Below are 18,908 nucleotides of genomic sequence, written 5' to 3'. Positions count from 1 at the left end.
GCTGTTATGAAATTCTTCTCGTTACCCTCCGATGGACCTAAGCAAAATGAGAAGAAGATAAGCAAGGGAGATTTGGTGTTGGCTATAGACCCTCCAATGCTTAAGTCATAATTCATAGATAATAATTTGATAATGGAGTTTAGGGCTCGAGTGTCTCACCCCTTTTTTGAAGACTGGTTGTTGTTTATATAGGGCATTAAGGAATATTGGAGTTTCTGAATCCTCCTTGATTATGCTGGAGGATCCCTGATTATACGAGATCCTTATCCCTAATTTACTGGAAAGATATTCGGTTGGGATCAAATTGGATCCCGAATTCCTCGTACCGCCCCTAGCAGTGGCCGACCTGGTTAGCTCGAGATGCTGGGTGAACTCAGAGCTTTGAACTTGAGCATCTCTCCCACAGGCCCTTCTCGTATAGTAGATAGTCTGACCGAGATGAGTCCTTTTTACCGAGTCAATCTTCTAACAACTTGTCCCTAAGCTATGAGAAACTACTCATCCCCGACTGGTGGCCTCTATGCTCAGACCTTGACAATCCCCAACTTGGAGGATCCTCCTCAGCTTAGAGGAGTATCCCTTATAGATAATTGTTGCTCTTTATGCGTGAGGGACCAGTTCGGTTTTCCTCACAACAGTTGTCCCCCTACTCTTGAGCTCAGCATGCATGAGATCGAGAGTAAGACTTGTAGACTGGTCTAGATGCACAGGAATCTCTAGTTCAAAATTTTTATTTGTTTTTCTTTTGACTGGCTGTAAAGATTTTCTTCGTAATTTCCAAGTAAGTTTTGTTCTCATTTAATGAAAAAAATCATTTTATCTCACTTATGTCTTTACCGTGTGAGTTTGTATGCATGTTGCCCCCTCTTTCGAGCTCGACCTGCCTTAGGCAGGATTTTGAATCCCTGCAGTAGTGTTGGTCGTTCTTGCTCAACGAGGGTCTCCTCGGGACCTACTTTTGTTTCTGAGCACATTTGTTAGTATAAGAGGCACCTTCTACAACTTTTCTTATGCTAATTGCTACCAGATATGGTAATGTGCTCAGTGGGCGGGTGCCTTCCTCACCCTTTCCCTCACCTCGACATTTGTCTGACTACTCAGGTTGGTATAGAAGGTGCCTTCTCTGGGCTGTCTTCCTCTGATCGTTACACGATCAGGGCAACGTGCTTAGCTGGAGGATGCTATCTTCAGCCTTTTTCTCACCTCAACTCTTTTATCTAATCAAGACAGTAGTCACCGAGTCTTTTGCAATTGAAGGGTGTCTATTATTACCTTACCCTTTTTTTAGCTCTTTAGCCACTACTCTTGTCACTTAGAGATAATAGAATTGTCATCGATGTCGGAAAGAGGATACTTGATTTATGGAAACTCTTTACAAGTTGCTCAGTGTTAGTCGAAAACTGAATGCTTGAAGAGTTTATAGACCTCATCTTTCTAAGTCTTCCAGCTAGTAGGTCCCTAGTCGGACTATACTAGTGACTTTGTAGGGCCATTCCCAGCTCGATCCCGATGCTCCTGAACCAAGCTCTTTTATGCCTAGGGAGACTTCGCTACGCATGTAGTCCTCCACTCTAAAGCTTCTTTGCTTTGTTGTCGAATTGTAGTATCGAGCATCTCTTTGTTTATAGGCGACGACCTTCACTCGATGGCCACCCGAGGTTGATATCTTATGTCGAACTTGCCAAAGTTAATCGCCCTTAGCGAGCCGACCTAAAGCATCCTGCTTCTGTAGCACTTGTCGAAGGGGCTGATTAGTAGGGAACCGAGGAGTGACCCAATCTAAACTATTCTTGCCAGATCTTTCACGGGTGATCCTCTTTCTATACCTTCTTCCCTAGGATTTAGGCAGGTGATCAACATTGCATGTTGTTGTTGTGCTCAAGTAGCACTGTCAGGCTTCATGCTGCTCACCCTAACTCAACTGACCAAGTGCTCGGTCGAAAACTTCATGCTCAGGTGAAATATGAAGACTACAACCCACATGGCGTTTAGGGATGGTCTGCCCAAGATTGAATTATACACTGAAGGACAATCCACCACGAGGAAGTATACAATGGTGGTGACCTAGTTGGAGCCCTCTCCTATTGTAATTGGTAGTAGAATACTCCCTTTTGAGGTCACACTCTCTCTTGCAAAACCGAGCAGAGGGGTTTGCTTGGGCATAATCTTGACCTTCATATCTCCATTTTACTGAGGGCTGCTGCAAAGAGAATATCTATTGAGCTCCTTGCATTGACCAACATCTGGTGCACTTTATAGTTGGCCACAGTCATAGTGACCATCAACGCATCATTGTAGGGGTGTTGGATACCCCTATGATCTTCCTTAGTGAAGGAGACTGTACATTACTCTATCGTGGGCTCCTTCTCAGATTGGCTGGCGAGGTCTACTTGAAATTGCAGTAAACTGCTAATTGAAGTACGAAATTATGCTCAAGTGTCCTAAAGGGGAGTGAATAAGACATTTAAAAACTTTAATCCTACTTAAAAATTAATGCTACTAATTTAAACAAAAGTAAGCAGGATTAACATGAAACTATTCACACTCAAAAGATGGGATAGTGAAACATACAGTAGTTGTAATGCATCAAACACGTAGTGTGTAGAAATTAATCATATTATGAATCAACACAACATAGACAAAAGCATGCAACATAAACACAATGATATATAGTGGTTTGGCTATGTGCCTACCCCACTCCCAGCTGGCGCACTCATCTCTATGAGTGTACCGAATTTCACTATCCAATGGTTTTAAATCAGGTTAACCATAAACCTTTACAACCTACACAAGGTTAAACTAAGGTGCCTACACAAGGCAACCTATAATACTCACACAAGATAGTAGGTCCTACACAAGGACACTACGCGTATTCTACCGTCGGAGGCCTACGAAAGGTCTTAGTGAGTTTGACAACTCAAACTCTAAATCCCAATCTTACACAAGGAATGGGCTTTAGACACAATGGACTCTAGAACTTGCTTGTAAGTGACTGAGCCCCATTTTAGCACATGTTGTTAAAGATCTTCCTAGTGGTGAAGAGTCTTCAGCTCCCTTCAACCACAACCGCTTGTAGATGCTCCAATCGAGGTACCAAGGTTGTTGGGTTTATGGTTTGGTTGATCTACTCTAGTTAATGATTTACATTTAAGATCTAGAGAAGATTCTCATGAGCTAAGCATTCAAGGATCCCAGCACAATGATTTTCCATTAAGAGTGTTGCTTAATGATCAATGAATGTCAGAGTTTATTCTTCAATCCAAGCTATGGATATACTAATAAATGCCTTTGACCGATGAATTAAATTATGAACTCAAATGGGAAAGAGGCTTGAGAGTAAGGGTAATAAATCAGTAATAACTCTCTCAAAGCTCTCTTCAATACTCACTCAAAAAGCTAAGAAGAAAACCAAGTGTTTATATAGAGTCAAATCCTAACGGTTTAAAAAAAAAGGGCAAAAATTTGTTCTTGTCGATGCCATCGAAGTTTCCTTAGATGCCATTGAACCTTCTTCGATTGCATCAATTCGTTACACTAAGGTATTCAAATAAGTGTAGAGTAGATTTTGTCTAATGCCATCGAACATCCTTCGATACCAATAAAGGGCCCTTCGATGTCATCGAGAGATGGCTTGATGCCATTAGGATTTTCCTTGAAAATCTCACTTTGGTTGCTGGATATATTGAGCACTTTTTCGATGTCATCGAACGTGATTTGATGCCATCGATCTTTAAATCTCGATGTCATCGAAGACATTTCAATTGCATCGAGAATAAATAGATTTTCCTATGAAAACTCACTGGATTGTTTGGTCCATATTTCGATGCCATCAAACAGCCTTTCGATGTCATCAAAATTTGAATTTCGATGCCATCGAATGGTATTCGAGTCATCGAGAATATATAATTTTTCTTGTAAGCTTGCTGGACAAACTAGTCTCATTTTCGATGCCATCGAACTGTGTTCAATGCCATCGATAACTTACTTTGATGCCATCGAAAAGGGTTCAATTGCATCGAGTATACTTAGAGTTTTTCAAAGCTTGCTAGAGATATTTGACCTTTGGTCGGTGTCATTGAAGTGGGTTCGATGCCATCGAACTTATCGAGGATTTTCACAGTTTGGTTGTTGGACTATTAGGCCTCTGTTTCCATGCCATCGAACAGGTGTTTTATGCCATCGAAGTTGCTCGATTGCAATCGATAAAACATGAATTTTACCTATATACTTCTATCTCCATAAGCTTTAAACAAACTCTAATCTAAGCTTACCAAAGGTTTTACAGATATAGTTTTGGGCAAGTTTAGATTTATTTCACGTGGGTCTTTTACCTAACAGGGTTTGGTTTGGAAGCAAGGCTTAATATACCTGTAAAGCACACTCGAACTTCTTCAACTTGATGATTCTTGGTCTTGTAGTTTACATATGGGGCTCACTTGAAACTAGGACTCAACATTCACATACATTGACAAATATGGGCACTTTCAATACTTGATGGACCTGGTCATTAAGCTTTACACTCCGAGCATGAACTCATCATGCTCGGTTTGAATCTCCTCCACCGGCCGGTCCACCGAAGATGGTGCGGATCTCCTCAATCGGCTCATTGTCGTTGTGTTCCTCTCTTTGTTCTTGTCGAGGAGCCATTCTGTCTTCCTTGCACTTGGCGACGAACTTGTGCAAGTAGCCTCTCTGAATAAGGGACTTGATCTCTTCCTTGAGGTCGAAGCAGTCGGCTGTGTCATGGTCGAGATCTTGATAAAAAATTGTAATATTTTGATCTGTCTCTTTTCTCTGGAGTGGACTGCATCTTACTCGGCCACTTCAAAAATTTCTTATATCTAACTTCTATGAGCACCTGCTCGGGCAAGGTGTTTAATAGAGTATACCAGTTAAACCGACTTTCTAGAACTTGGGGAGCGCCACCCTGGTCAACGTCTCTCTTTCTCTTTTTATCTTTTGTTGAGCTGCTCTTTCTCTTGGCACCTTTATAGGTGTCGAACAGTTCCTTAGCATTTGTGTATTTCTGGGCTCGGTTCAACAGGTCGACTAAGGTCTTTGGGGAGTTTTTACCGAGCGAGAAGAGGAGCCTCCCTCGTCTAAGCCCGACCATAATGGTCGTGAGGGCTACCCCGTCGGAGTAGCCGTCGACTTGGATAGCCTTGGCATTGAACCAGATGATGTAATCTTTCAATGATTCCTCGTCCTTCTGAGTTACCGTAAGGAGGTGAGTTGCTGGTTTGCTTATATCTTTGCCACAAATGAACTGGGTGGCGAAGGTCCTGCTAAGCTGGGAAAAAGGGCCAACAAACTTTGGCTTTAGAGTTTTGTACCATATCCAAGCTGCCTCGATGAGCATCAGGGAGAATGCCTTGCACATCACGGGTCTGGAAGTAACATGAAGCTCCATCCATCCTTTGAATGACTCTAAGTGCTCAACGGGGTCGCCCGAACCTGAATAGGATTGTATTTAGGGGCATTCTGAACTTGGGCGGTAGCTGAGCCTACATGATATCTTCGGTGAATGGCGGCTTGGTCTGCTTCGGGAGGGCATCAACAGATATTAAGGCCTTTGCTATGTATGGTTGCTAAATATTACTGAGCTGGTCGCGGATCTCTCCGATGTCTGCCCCCAAAGGGACCTCGCTCTCTGCCATGGCTTTTGGGGCTTTCTTTCCCTAAGCTTGTCGCTTCTCGTCGAGGGTATTGTGTAGGTCAGATTCGACAAGCTCCATAGTCACTCGCATCTGAGCAAGGGCAACATGGCTTTGCTCAACTCACGCTTTCCCCTGATGCTACTCAGGGTGCAATTGTTTATGGCGGGACTGCTCGATCATCGCCTCTGTTGCTTCCTGTTGGTTAGTCAGCGATGTTGGGGAGGCTTGTTACCTCTCCAATAGCTTCATGATGCGGTCGACATTACTAGCCAAAGCTCCAACTTAGTTCTCGAGGGAATCAAGTTGTCTCGCCCAATTATGGGATTTCTGGACTACAACTTGCGAGAACAACTGAGATAGAGGAGGCGGCCGGGGAGCTTGGTCTTCCCCAGACAAGATCTAGTGGGAGGATTTGACCGAAGCCTTCCCTCTCTTTTTAATCATCTAAAGCAGGGCTGGAGATGTTTGTAGATGAAAGCGGTGAAAACACGGCTTGCCATTCCCATAGACGATGCCAATTTGTTGTCACCGAAATATGGCTAACATATGAAGTCGGTGTGGTTATGGAATTCCTCTTGTTATCCTCCAATGGACCTGCAAAAACTGGGAAGAAGATAAGGGAGAGCCGGTGTCAGCTATCGACCCTTCAATGGTTAAGTCAGAATTCGTAAATAGTAATTTGATAATGGAGTTTAGGGCTCGAGTGTCTTACCCCTTTTTTGAAGACTGGTTGCTGATTATAAAGGGCATAAGAGAATATTGGAGTTCGTCAATTACACCGGTGGATCCCTAATTATACAGGATCCTTATTCCTGATTTACTGGAGAGATATTCAGTTGGGATCGAATCGGATCCCTGATTTCTCGTACCTTCCCTAGCGGTGGCCGACCTGGTTAGCCGGGATGTCAGATGAGCTCGGAGCTTTGAACCCGGGCACCTCTCCCATGGCCCCTTCCCGTATAGTAAATAGTCTGACCGAGACAAATCATTTCTAACGAGTCAATCTTCTGATAGCTCGGCTCGACAACTTGCCCCTGAGCTACAAGAAACTACTCATCCCCAGCTGGTGGCCTCTATGCTTAGACCTCGCTAATCCCCCACTCGGAAGATCCTCCTCAGCTCAGAAGAGTATCCCTTGTAGATAACTATTTACCAGTTCGATTTTCCCCACATTATCCAAAAATTGAAGCACACTAGCTGTACCATACGACAGGAAACATTGTGCATATAATCTACGAGCCAAGTCAAACCAAGCTGAAACTGCCCCCAGAGGCTTGGTTTGGTTTGAACTTCTGTTTTAACTAATCCGATCCCCAGCTTTTGAGCTGGCTTGGTTTGTGTCCAGCACAGGCTGTGTGCATTTCTTACCATCCTAAGGAGGCCATAGCTCTCCTTAAAGCGTCCATCTATTGGATCTCAAATCCCACCAAGCTGATGGAGTGTACCCATTCACTGTTAATTGCACAAGTCTTGCCGGGCTTATTCATGGCCTGGTATTTATCCTCAGGTTGTTTCCATTGTCCAGCCAAGTTGCCAGTGCCACAGTTAAAGAGACGCTCTGCACAATTTATAGCTAGAGGAACTTCAACGCTTTTCGGCTTTCTGATGCTTCGTGGCTGCAACGGGTATTTCAATGCTCAAAGCCAAGGAACTATCGCAACGCACAGCAGCTAACAGAAGCTTAGCACCTGACAGCTAAATAGGTCTCCTTGACACTTGAAAGCTAGCAAGACAATTCCCGATAGCTAGGCAGATACAACTAGCAAATCAACATCAACAAAAATCTTCAACGCGCAATGCTTGTAAAAACTAGATTGGAACCTGTTAATCACTTCACGCAGTGCACAAACTACACAGCTCATGTACACTAGCAAAGATTTCGTGTTTGTTTGGTTTTCCAATTTAATCAAGATTTTTGTCCAACAAAGTGCTTGTGGTATGTCATATTCTAGAATTTACCATGTACTACGTACATTTTGCATGTAAAAACAATCCTGAATAGCAGCAAATTAAGCAATTGACCAACCAGGCAGTACTAAGCAATGCTAAGTGCAACTGCTTTGGGAAAAAATTAATGGACCTTATAAACAAATCAAGGCCACCCAATTTTTTCCCTTGGTGTGGCCCATCTGAATCATGTGTCAGCCTGATATTTAGGACCTGGACATAACAATGGATGACACAACTGATGATCAGAGTACATGTATAAACATCACAGTGAACCCTGTAAAATTCGAAGGTAGGCATCCCCATCTACCACTCTCTTGGTGTGGCCCACCTGAAGCTTAAATCTGCCTGGTTTCTTAGCCCTACAACTAAGTTTCCATAACATTTATTAAGGCCGTAGTGGCTTTCACGTGCATACTATGGTGAGCCCCACCCCCACTTTGTCCGCACAAGGGTCTGCTGAGACCACAGAAACCAGCGCAGAACCTTAAGAGAGTGTTGAAGACGGCAGCAATCGCAGCTAACAAGAAGGGAGTAGGCAAAATGACGTATCCAACGTCTGATTATGCTACAGTCAACTAGGGCTGTACATCGAGCCAAGTCGAGTCGAGGTGGGCCAAGCTCGGCTCAGCTCGTTCATGCTATACTCAAGTTCAAGCTCTAGCTCGCCCTCGAGCTCAACATTGAAGCTTGGCTTGTTTACCAAAGCTTGTGAGTCAAGTTCGAGTCGAGTTGAGCTTGTTCATATGTCGGCGACCAGTAGGCAGTGGTGTGCTGGGTGCGGCCGTATGTAGGGGTGTACACGGGTCGATCCAAGTCGAACTAGGCTAAACCCAACCCCGGCCCGGCCACCAGCCAAACCCAGCCCGAACCCGGCCCGGCCCAGTCACCGGGCCAACACGTCCAGCCCGAACCCGACCCGGTCAGCAATCGCGCTGAGTTCAAACCAGTTTTGGACCTTACAGTAAGTTCATGAGAAGGGCTTCGGCAAGTAATCCGCGTCTTATTATAAGGCCCTCGATCAACGGTTTAAATAGTTGAACTATAGACCCCACAAAAAAATTAACTAGTCAGGACATTATAATTTCTTTTTGTATTTGAATTAATCTAAGCCGTTCAAGTTATATGTCTGTGAGGTGGATGAGTCACTGTCACTTCAAAGATGAGCGGTGATCTATCCCAGAAGGTTAAAGGAGAAAGGGACAAGTGGGGTTTTGAAATATACACACACACACACCACTTGACCAAGTCAGGCCGGGTCGAGCCGAGTCGAGCCAAGTCAAGTCGGGTTTCGAACCAAGTCGTGCCGAACTGGGACATATCCGAACTCTGCCCGAACTCAGTTCTAGAACGGGCCGAGTCGAGCGAGTTAACCGAGCTAGCCTGGTTCGTGTACAGCCCTAGCCATATGGGCAGCGGCGTGTTGGGTGGGGTAAGGGAAAAAAAAAGAGGGAGGGTAGGTTCAAATAGGCTTTGTTTTAACTTTTAAAGTTTTAACTTTTTTAATAAGAAAAATTATACACACACACACACAGAAACACTCACCTGCAAACCAGTTCGTACGTACTACATACGAACTTTTTTGAGAACCCATCATACGTGATGAGGATCCAAAATCTAAACCATTCATGTGAAGCAGCACCTCGTGAAACCCCCCAGGACCAAGTTTTACTTTGATCTAAAACTTTAATGGGCCATGAAAAATGAAAACAGTTTCCTCCCTTGATTTGCATTTCTCTTTGCTATGGCCCACCAGAATTTTAGATCGGGGTGAAAATTTGTCACAGGGGGTTTCATGGGATTCCGCATCACATGGACCGTTCAGATTAGACACCCATGACACATGTGCAAAGGTGCGCACGTGCGTAGGTGTGCAGGGGAGCATGATTCATATATATATATATATATATATATATATATATATATATATATATATATATATATAATTAAAAATTTTAGAAGTATTACTTGAGCCGAGTCGAGTTCAAGTTCGAGTTGAGTCAAAATGCACCATGCTCGAACTTTAGAAAATGAGCTTGACTCGCCCCGAGTCTGCCTTTCAAGCCGAGTCAATCCGAGCTGACTCGAGCCGAGTCAAGTGAGCTTTTCGAGCTATTTCGACTCGTGTACAGCCCTACTGTCAACCAACTCTATATACACTTCATATTACTACTGCTACTTATAAATGAGATAATCCCTATAGACCATCCAAAAAAGATCAACTTCTAACTATGCACTGTCAACCAACCCTATTTACACTTCATATTACTACAGCTACTTAGAAATGAGATGATCCCTGTAGACCATCCAAAAAAGAAAAAAGAACGAAAAAGAAAACAACAACGACAACGACAACAACAACAACAAAAAAAATTCACTCGAAGGCCCACTGGTTCTCCCTCCGGACCTCTTCTTCCTCAGGCATGAAATCATTTTTTATGTTGAAAGTCTTCCTCATCTCGTCATCCATCGGGAGTCTTCCCCTTCATCCTGTCAGCCACCGTTTGGCATGTTAGATCCAGCCAGCTCTTTATGTTCATATAGTTTGCCACCTGAAAATACAATTATAATTAACCAACAAGCAAGAGCATGAGCAACCGTGATAGAATTCAAAGTGAAAAATCACCAATATTTTCAAACTTAAGATGAGATGGGGCATGGGAATATCAGGGTAAAACATGTCCCACTCTCTTAAAGAGAGAAGGTAACACATGCTTGCAGCATAGCTAACAACAACAATAAAATAAGCAATCAGAGGAATAAACTAGAAAACCCATGATACTTACCCGCCCCAGCTCTCTTCCATTCAGACCAGCACAAATTGCTTGCTTGCCATGAGGAGAATAAAAATGAATCCCACAACCAAATCAGAACCTTTCTTAAGAGGGGGCTCCATATGCAGTTTTTATTTTACTGATGGTTCTGGACTCCAGTGTGCTACACCTGGGTTCTTCATATGGTTTAAGTATATGGGTTCTGTAGAATGGGGTACATCTAAATAACAGCATCAACAAAATAAAAAATTGAAACAACAGACACGGGCATTGAATCCACTTAGAAGTGTCCAGGTAACATATTGTATCACCACTAGCAATCACTACATATGACAAATTTGAACTGAAGCAGAGAAATTTCCATGGTTCCCTGAATGAGGAGGTATTAGCCCCCCCATTATTGGCAATCAGCTTCCAATATAATAAAATATATATATATACTTGATACATAAATACAAAATCAGAATGATTTACACCCTGCTATTATAGAAATGCACTGCATATGAATAAATGTGGTCAAATGTCACCTTGTGAGATTTCAAACCATTGAATGGACCAATTCGAGAACAATCAGATCCAATCTTAAATCTGTACAATATGAAAAAATTTCATTGACCATTACCAACTCATCTTACTCTTTATATGTCACAGCTCACTTCAACGTTTCCAATTTCCCATAGAATCTATGAGGCTTTCCTCACCACTATGGTCTTGTTTAGTCCTTTTCTTTGTCCGAAAATGGGTTTTGATTAGCTTGACATATGAGAATTTCTACCAATCCTCGCCTAAGTCATCGAAGTTCATCCCAAGCTCAGTTGGTCTCACTGCCTTTGCCCTTGCCTATCATCCTTTTCATGGAGGTTGTCATTTATTGCCAGATTTTGGTCATTTATTGCTGGATAGTAGTTCAGGATAGGTATGGAGAACACCCTTCCTTTCGGCTTTTAGGTTAAAAAGCTCTTCTTTCGCTATTAAGTAGCATATTTCCGAACTGTCTTTTCTTCTCCCTTGGCATATTAAGGCATCTTTAGTAGCTTAGTTGGCTGTTTTAGTAACTTAGAGTGACGCATAGGACAGAGCACATGATTCACACCCTGCTATTACATTCACTTCTTACGTCAGCAGTCACAAATCCTCTGGAATCAAATAGCTGCTCAAAAACAGCAACAATTATCAAATGCTGAAAACGAACACTACTACCCAAAAACACAGTAATTATTAATTTTCAAAGCACTTCCACAATAAACAACAACAGCTTGTTTTCAGGAGGGGAAGAAAATCAATCAATCCATTATCTGTTCTTCAAAGTTCCAAAGAACTACTACACAGCACAAAACTAACACATCTGCATAATCAATTTCAGCACTATATGTCATCAGGATAGAAGTTTCCAACAGTTTTATATAGCACCAATAGATGTAGTGCAGTATAGCTATTCCCTGCACTAATACTTACTAGAACTTGTGAAGTGATGTGGAGAGACTAATACTTTGGTAAAGAAAAAGGCGGCACATGGAAAAACTTTTAGTTAGTAAGAACTTGACATTTATGCGCAATATGCAAGCCCGTACATGCATTCTGACAGTTTCTTGTTATTTTTACACTTCATCATAATAAAAAATAGGTCACCTTTTCAAATGATGAATTCCTTTGAAACCCTAGAGCCAGTGTGCAAACATCACTTCTCAAATCCCAAGTTCTAGTAAGTTCTATTTGTTTTAGTTTCTTAGAAAATCCCCAAAAGAAACTTAATGATTCATAATGACATGCAGTCCCCCTTCCGGCACCAATGCAATTCCTGATCCTCACATCATCAACTATAGAAAAACAGAGATCAAAGCATTATATCAAAATTTAATAACTATACATCATGATTCATGACTCAACTTAAATTTTGAAGTTTGAACAGCACACGCTAACCATCATAACACAACAAGTACATATGGAGATTGCTCCAAAAAAAAAAAAAACATTGTTGCTTTAAATCTCAAATAACCATGTCAGAACATAAGCCAGATGACCCGGAACAGCATATTAATACTTCGGTTAAATTATGCTGTAGAACTTGCAAGCTTGAGGTGATGATAAACATCGCAATAACGTAATATTCTCCACGACAATAATCAAAATACTCAAAACTTGAGTAATAAAGCCAGTCACGAACACCCACTGCTTCCTAACATTAAATTCATGTTTAAGACAGTCATCAGCATTAGAATGCACATTTACAATGCAAATCTTTTTCAAAACAAAACCCAATTGTATATACAAAATACTCAATTGTATACAGAATCTTTCTTCTTCTTTTTTCTATTATACCTTGGCGTGGTGGTCACTCACAGCCAGTCCTGCTGTTGTATCTTAAGTGGGAGATACACCTCCGACAGGTACTGGAACCCAAATGAGCTCAGCGCCTGTATTTCCGCCTTCTGCCTCGTCTTCACCATCAGCTCCAGCTCCTCCACCCACCCAGGGTTCTTCTTCACGAAATCCTCCTCCAGCATATCTTTCCCTGTCTTAACATCCTGTTCTGTCATCGGCAGCCTGCATTGCTCTGGGATCTGGTACTTGTCCAGATCGCTAGGCCGGATCCCCAGCCACTTGATGTCCGGTGTTGTCAGGTTCGAGCTGTCATACGACATGTTCTTCGACCCGCACATGTACACCGACAGGATCTTCAGCCCGTATGGGTCACTGTCAACAAGGGCCAGCACCGGCAACCGCAGCTCTGTCTTCATCTTCTTCAGGAAGAGCCTCGTTGCAACATCTGGCTGGCCCTTGGCAGTCACAATCACGCACGGGAACCGGTTGTAGAACCGGTCCTCGGCAAGCCGCATGAACGCAGCGTCCTTCTCAACAAGAAGGATGAAGAGGGCGTCGGACTCAAGGCCTGACACGCGGTCGACGTTGGGGGGAATGGCCTTCCCGCCAACCCCCATCTTTGTGCAATCTATGCGGTCGCCGTCGTCGTAGAAGACAAGGCGGCCTACGACAACGCCTTTCTCGGAGGCGACGACATTGAGGCTGGAGCGGGTGCAGCCAAGCATGCACGAGACATCGTCGAGGACGGCGTCGGACTGGGACTGGTCGCCGAAGAGCTTTACGTCGGTATAGAAGAGATCACGCTTGGTGACGTGGATGTTCTTGAGAGCGAGCTGGTGGACAAGAGAGAGGACGCGGGCCGTGATGGTGGTCTTGCGGACGGTGGAGACGCTAGAGAAGGAGCGGACCGAGGGCTTGTCTTTGAGGACAATGCGATCAAGCTCGGGGATATAAACCTGGTTGGAGCTGCCGCGGGCCGGGACTGAGAAAGAAAAGCCACGGCCTGATAGGATGGATGAGGCGGCAGCAAGGACCGTCGATTCGATGACGGTGAGGACACTGGACGGTGGGAGATCGGTCACCTCGCGGTATGGGAAGGAGAGATTGAGATCGGAGAGGGATAGCGATTTTTCGCTGCGGGAAGATTGGGCGGAATGGAAGGTCTGCTTGAATGAATCGAGGATGACGGAGTCGGGCTTGAGTCGGTTCTTGAAGGAGAGGGCGCTGTTTGTGCCGGCGCTCTTGGAGGTTCGGGATTTCGAGCGAGGTCGTGGGTCCAGCTCCTCGTCGTCATCTGAGGTGGGGTCCACACGACGGCGCTTCTTGTCCGCCATTGATGGGAGGTGGACCAGTGGGGAGCGTTGGATAGAAGGGGCTGGAGATGTTGATGGCGAGAGTGGAGTGTGCGAGAGCCTTGGGGATTTTTAGGGTTTTGCTATTACTCGGCGATATTTTGAAAATATCTCGATATTATCGCGGAAAATCATCGCGGTATTTTAAAACTAAATATCTTGAATAAATCCATGTTTATACAAATTTTAAATGTTAAATCATTTATTAATTTATAATAAATATTTTTACAAAGATTTTCCCGATATTGCTGAGAACGAAATTTCTCACGGTCCGTTACGCGGCGCCAAAGCTGTGTGGCTGCGTGGCCCACCGAGCTTTATACCTAAAAATCCACACCCCCCATTACGTGAGAAACATTTTTAACGGTGCATATAACTTATCTGGACTCCGATTGTGGATTGCGTACTGAGTAAACTCTGTGGGGCTGCGTAAACTCCGTGGCGGCACACGGTGATTTATGTATTTTATCCGTTCCATCTATCTATTTTATCAGATAATTAAATAATTCTATGGCTTGATCTCAAAAATAAGTATATCCAAAGCTCAAGTAGACCATACACAGGAAACAGTGTGAAGTGAAATTCTACGGATAAAAGATCCTTAAATGCCATAAAAATTTTAGATTAAGATGATACTTGTATCCTCCATTTTGGTTCATTTCGTTTATGTTGGTGCAGAGCGATTGTATGACCAAGGTTGGATGACAAATAGGCATTGTTGTGGGCCCAAAGAAAGTTTTAACGGGTATGGGTTATTTAGATTTAGTTTTACATCTAATGGGCAGGAGCTATTGTTTAAATAATTTGCCATCAAAATCAAGCATTATTTTATTATAATGGTACATAGAATATACAAGGATTCTGTATAATAATTAAAATAAAAATAACGAAAATTATATAAAAACACAAGATGTATGGTTCACCACTTAAAATATATTCACGGACAATCCAACAAGAAAATAACCCACTATAGTAAGAAAATTTTATAAAGAACAAGGTATATATAGTGCATTCTTTGTGAACATGTCAAAATGTCTTTGAATCCAAACTCAAAAGAGAAAACTATCCACCATTGCATATGCTGGTAATAAATCTTCTTATTTTGAAGATATTGAGAAGATGACCCTAAAGTAACTCTCGAAAAAGTCCCGGAACCATTGAACAATGCTTTTAAGAAGAAAACTTAGCTTGTACCTTCTTTTGACTTGTGTAAAATGAATTATTTCTCAAATTCGTAACTCCGCATTTTTCTTAATAAAACTTTCCTTAGAAGCCTCCTTTTCACGAATGAAATATTAAAAATAACCCACTGTTTCACAAACACTAGCCTTGTTTACTTATGTATAACATGAGTTATATGGGCTTAAGGGGGAGTTAAACCCATCGTGATTTTGGTGTCACTATTTTAATAATCTCCACCATAATAACAAAATTACTTTCTTGCCTTGTCAATCCATCATTATTACCTTGCTTTGAAGCTTAGAGAAGTTAAGCTCCAATCCAACTTCTCCACTTGAACAATCTTTGTGAGTGTAAATGTTGCAATGCAAGAGCATGGTGCCCAACGGTTTTTTCTTAATTTGGATACGCTACATAGGTGGGGTATAGGAGGCATTGGATTTTTTGTGTTACCCCTAGCCAAAAGAAATTTGGAATCAACGGTCGGCTAAAAATCATAGAATCACTTAAATGCTAGGAAAACGTGAGGTTTCTCGGCTCAAATGACTCATGCGGTTAGTTTGCAACTATTAATTCAAAATAATAGTCTCAGTGACAGAAGATAAATAAATTAAACATTCAACCCTACTTACATAATGTGCAATCTCTACTCTATGGGATCTAATGATTTCTAGGAGAATCTAGCAAATTTTCAGTATTATATGACTAGCCTTGCTTCATGTAACCCACAGGAGAACAGGCATGTAAAACTAATGAATTATTTATACCTTCACAGAGACAAGTGACTCCAAGTAGGTAGAAATAAAGTAAAAGACAGTAAATAAAATGTAATCCTGACATCACTTCACAAAGTTTACAACTCCGGATAAGCTAAACATAGTAAAACAAACTCGAAGTAAAAAAGAATAAAAATATGAGTTAATATTATAAATATACTGGGAATGTGTGGAGTGGAATGCAATCTAAGCTAGATTGAGATGTAAGAAAGAAAATGAGAGGGTAAACACCCTTTTATAGCAAAATGGATGGTCAAATTTTCCTGATTCCAACCCTACTCACTTCTTCAGCTATTTCTTCAATAGGTTATTTTCTCCTTGGGTGGTCTCTTGTGTGGGGTAGCACCTTGGCATGTCAGAAATCCTTAGGGCACTTCAAAATCTCAGACTGTCGACCCTTCTCTGATCTCACGACTTTCACCTTTGACTTCTACTCGCTCAACTACCCCCATAATGATAATCGTTCTATGAATTTACAAACTTCACCCATTGGCTCATGGACAACTCACCGTGATGTTTCTGCCTCCCATCAATGAGTTGGCTTATGTAATGCTTAGAAAGAATGATTGGGCCATGTGGACCATCAGCTATCCATAAGCTGGAGGTTTATTTTGTCCCTTTTTTACATGTGCTTTGCATATACAGGGGGGTATTTAATGTCCTGGAGGGTTTAGTTGTTTATTAGATGTATGTGCATCCTTGTCAGAGATCGGTCAATTGGGCATGTTCGATGTCTCCGAAAGTGTTGGGGATCATTTTTGCTTGTCATGGTTAAATTTTTGAGGTTTCTCAAGCGATTCAGAGATCATTTTATCGAATGGGTGTATAGATAGGGTTTCTAGAGGGTCCAGATTATAGGATAAGATTTGATTTGTCGATCAGGCATTGATTGTTTTTGCAACATACCAAGGGTCTTACCTACTTGCTTGATTTAGATTTCAATGCTTCTTGAACTGCCCAAGGATGGTTTCATCGAAGTTTACCCAAAGCCTAAAGAGTAGTTTAGTCTCATTTTGGGTGGGTTGTCTATAAATGTCCCTCTTTGACAGAGGTTGTGGGCAACCGAATGCTACAGCTGCTTGACACCCCACCTTTTAGGTAAGCCATAGACACTTTCGTGTCTATTTTAAGTAAGGTTTCTTTGTCGAAGACTCACTTGGTGAGAGAATAACACAAGTGTACTCTCACGAGGGTCAAGGAAAAACTTGTGATTTGTCCCCGTGTTTTTTGCAACCTTATAGAGCATAAAATCTCAACCCTTTCATGTTGTGACTGACAGTCATGCATCGAGTGGGTCTATAAGTATGGATTTTGGATAGTTAGTGCCCCTATGTTCGGATCCCAGCACCCATTCACCAGGTTCCGATCCTGGAATACTACAAGAAGGGTTTCAAATCATCAGTCTGATTCATAATGAGCATAACAAAAGCATAACCCACAAACAATAACCACAAGAACACCACCACAAAATCCACTATGATCCAAAAACTTTTGAGTACAAAGCGTCTGAAAGGGAAAAATACAATGCAACGAAAGAAACAAAACTCCAGAAGCTCGGCTCTAATCCAAACTCTGCCACTGCAACACCTGCCTAAGATCTACTGCACGCATCAATCGTGCATAAGCTTATAGATAGCTTAGATGGTGGTGTATTTTTGTGCGCAATATAAGCGTGCTCAAATGCAAGTTAAGAGTAATGCGGAATCATGGTGATGAGTACATGAATGCAATCACCCGTACAGGCTTGCGGTCAAGATATGAATGCTATCGGCCATAACACGCCATGCGATGTGAGATGCAACTCAAGCATGTCAATCCTCAACATGTATCAAGACAGTTCTCATTCTCGATAATCACCGGGTTCAATACACTCCAAATGGCACTGCGGCTCTCCTAGCCGCACAGACCAAGTGAGCGTAAGAAACCTCACTATCCGCCCGACCAATAGTCTCAATACCTATCCGGCACGCCGATAGCGGACCCATTCGCGAGCCGGTCAAACTCGGCCTAGTATTGCCCCCTACCCTCGAGCGAGTAAGGCCACACTCCTTTCCAACCGACCACGACACAGTGGGAGACGCGGCCTCCGGTATTCGGCCCTCGTGCGCTCATATATCCACTCGGTCTCGACATTGGAGTCATCCTCCGGTACCATCGGGTTTAGGAATTTTCACCCAGGGACGTCTATGGCGCTCGTATACTATAACCAAACATTTTCGGTATCCAACCCAGCCATCGACGATGTGTCTATGGAGGCTATGGCCCCGATGTCGCTAGGGCATACAGTAACTATAATTACACAAATGCAAGTGTATGAGTCACACTATCAGTCATGCAACAGTCCTGTATGTACCATGCACTTATATGGGGCAACTCCGCCTATCAGGGAGCCCATAAACAATCTACCCAAAGGCATATGCTATGATCGGTCACTCTTCACATCAGGCATACATATGATGCGAATGATCATGAATCATGGATCTATACTAAACATGTATAAAGAGATGGGCTCTGGGTATAACGGAGATGGGCCTATTAATGGGCCTTAGGGAGAGTCGTAATGCGGACATTTAACCAACATTAACCTTACAATGTGGACATCAAACCATCATTGCTCCCAAGGCACTGCCGCTATAAGGGTCAACACATAAATCATGGAATGGGCCTCATGTACATCCCATTGGGCCTCTAATACATCAAATGGGCCTCATGCATGGGTCTCGTATACATATATCAAGGTAGGCCTCAATGACGGGCCACAAATGCATCCACATGGGCCTAGTCACATGGGCCTTGCATACATCACAATGGGCCTCATAAAATGGGCCTTAAATTATCTCCAAAATGGTTGGACAGTTGGATGAAACACATGCATCATGATGGAGCCCACTCTAATGGAGG

At 42.7% G+C, this 18,908-nt stretch overlaps 1 protein-coding gene across 4 annotated transcripts; it reads right to left on the bottom strand.

The window, feature by feature from the left end:
* Positions 1 to 9,742: 9,742 nt before the first annotated feature.
* On the bottom strand, positions 9,743 to 14,119 carry LOC131253148 (DNA topoisomerase 6 subunit A). Of its 4 annotated transcripts, none has more exons than XR_009174943.1 (3): positions 12,698 to 14,119; positions 10,391 to 10,598; positions 9,743 to 10,156 (listed from the first exon to the last, which is right to left on the bottom strand). XR_009174943.1 is itself a non-coding variant. In XM_058254000.1 (2 exons), exon 1 carries the CDS (start codon positions 14,032 to 14,034, stop codon positions 12,715 to 12,717), a length of 1,320 nt encoding a protein of 439 aa, XP_058109983.1. In that variant the 5' UTR covers positions 14,035 to 14,118; the 3' UTR covers positions 9,743 to 10,156; positions 12,698 to 12,714. The 4 variants fall into 4 exon arrangements, 2 of the variants coding, with proteins under 2 accessions (XP_058109983.1, XP_058109985.1); XR_009174942.1 differs by lacking the exon at positions 10,391 to 10,598 and having other exon boundaries at positions 9,743 to 9,833; positions 9,961 to 10,156; positions 12,698 to 14,118; XM_058254000.1 differs by lacking the exon at positions 10,391 to 10,598 and having other exon boundaries at positions 12,698 to 14,118.
* Positions 14,120 to 18,908: the final 4,789 nt, after the last annotated feature.

Source organism: Magnolia sinica, chromosome 8 (genome assembly GCF_029962835.1).
Source record: "Magnolia sinica isolate HGM2019 chromosome 8, MsV1, whole genome shotgun sequence".
NCBI lineage: Eukaryota > Viridiplantae > Streptophyta > Magnoliopsida > Magnoliales > Magnoliaceae > Magnolia > Magnolia sinica.
Note: the sequence above shows the minus strand (reverse complement) of the source record. Positions and strands in the feature narration are given on the sequence as shown.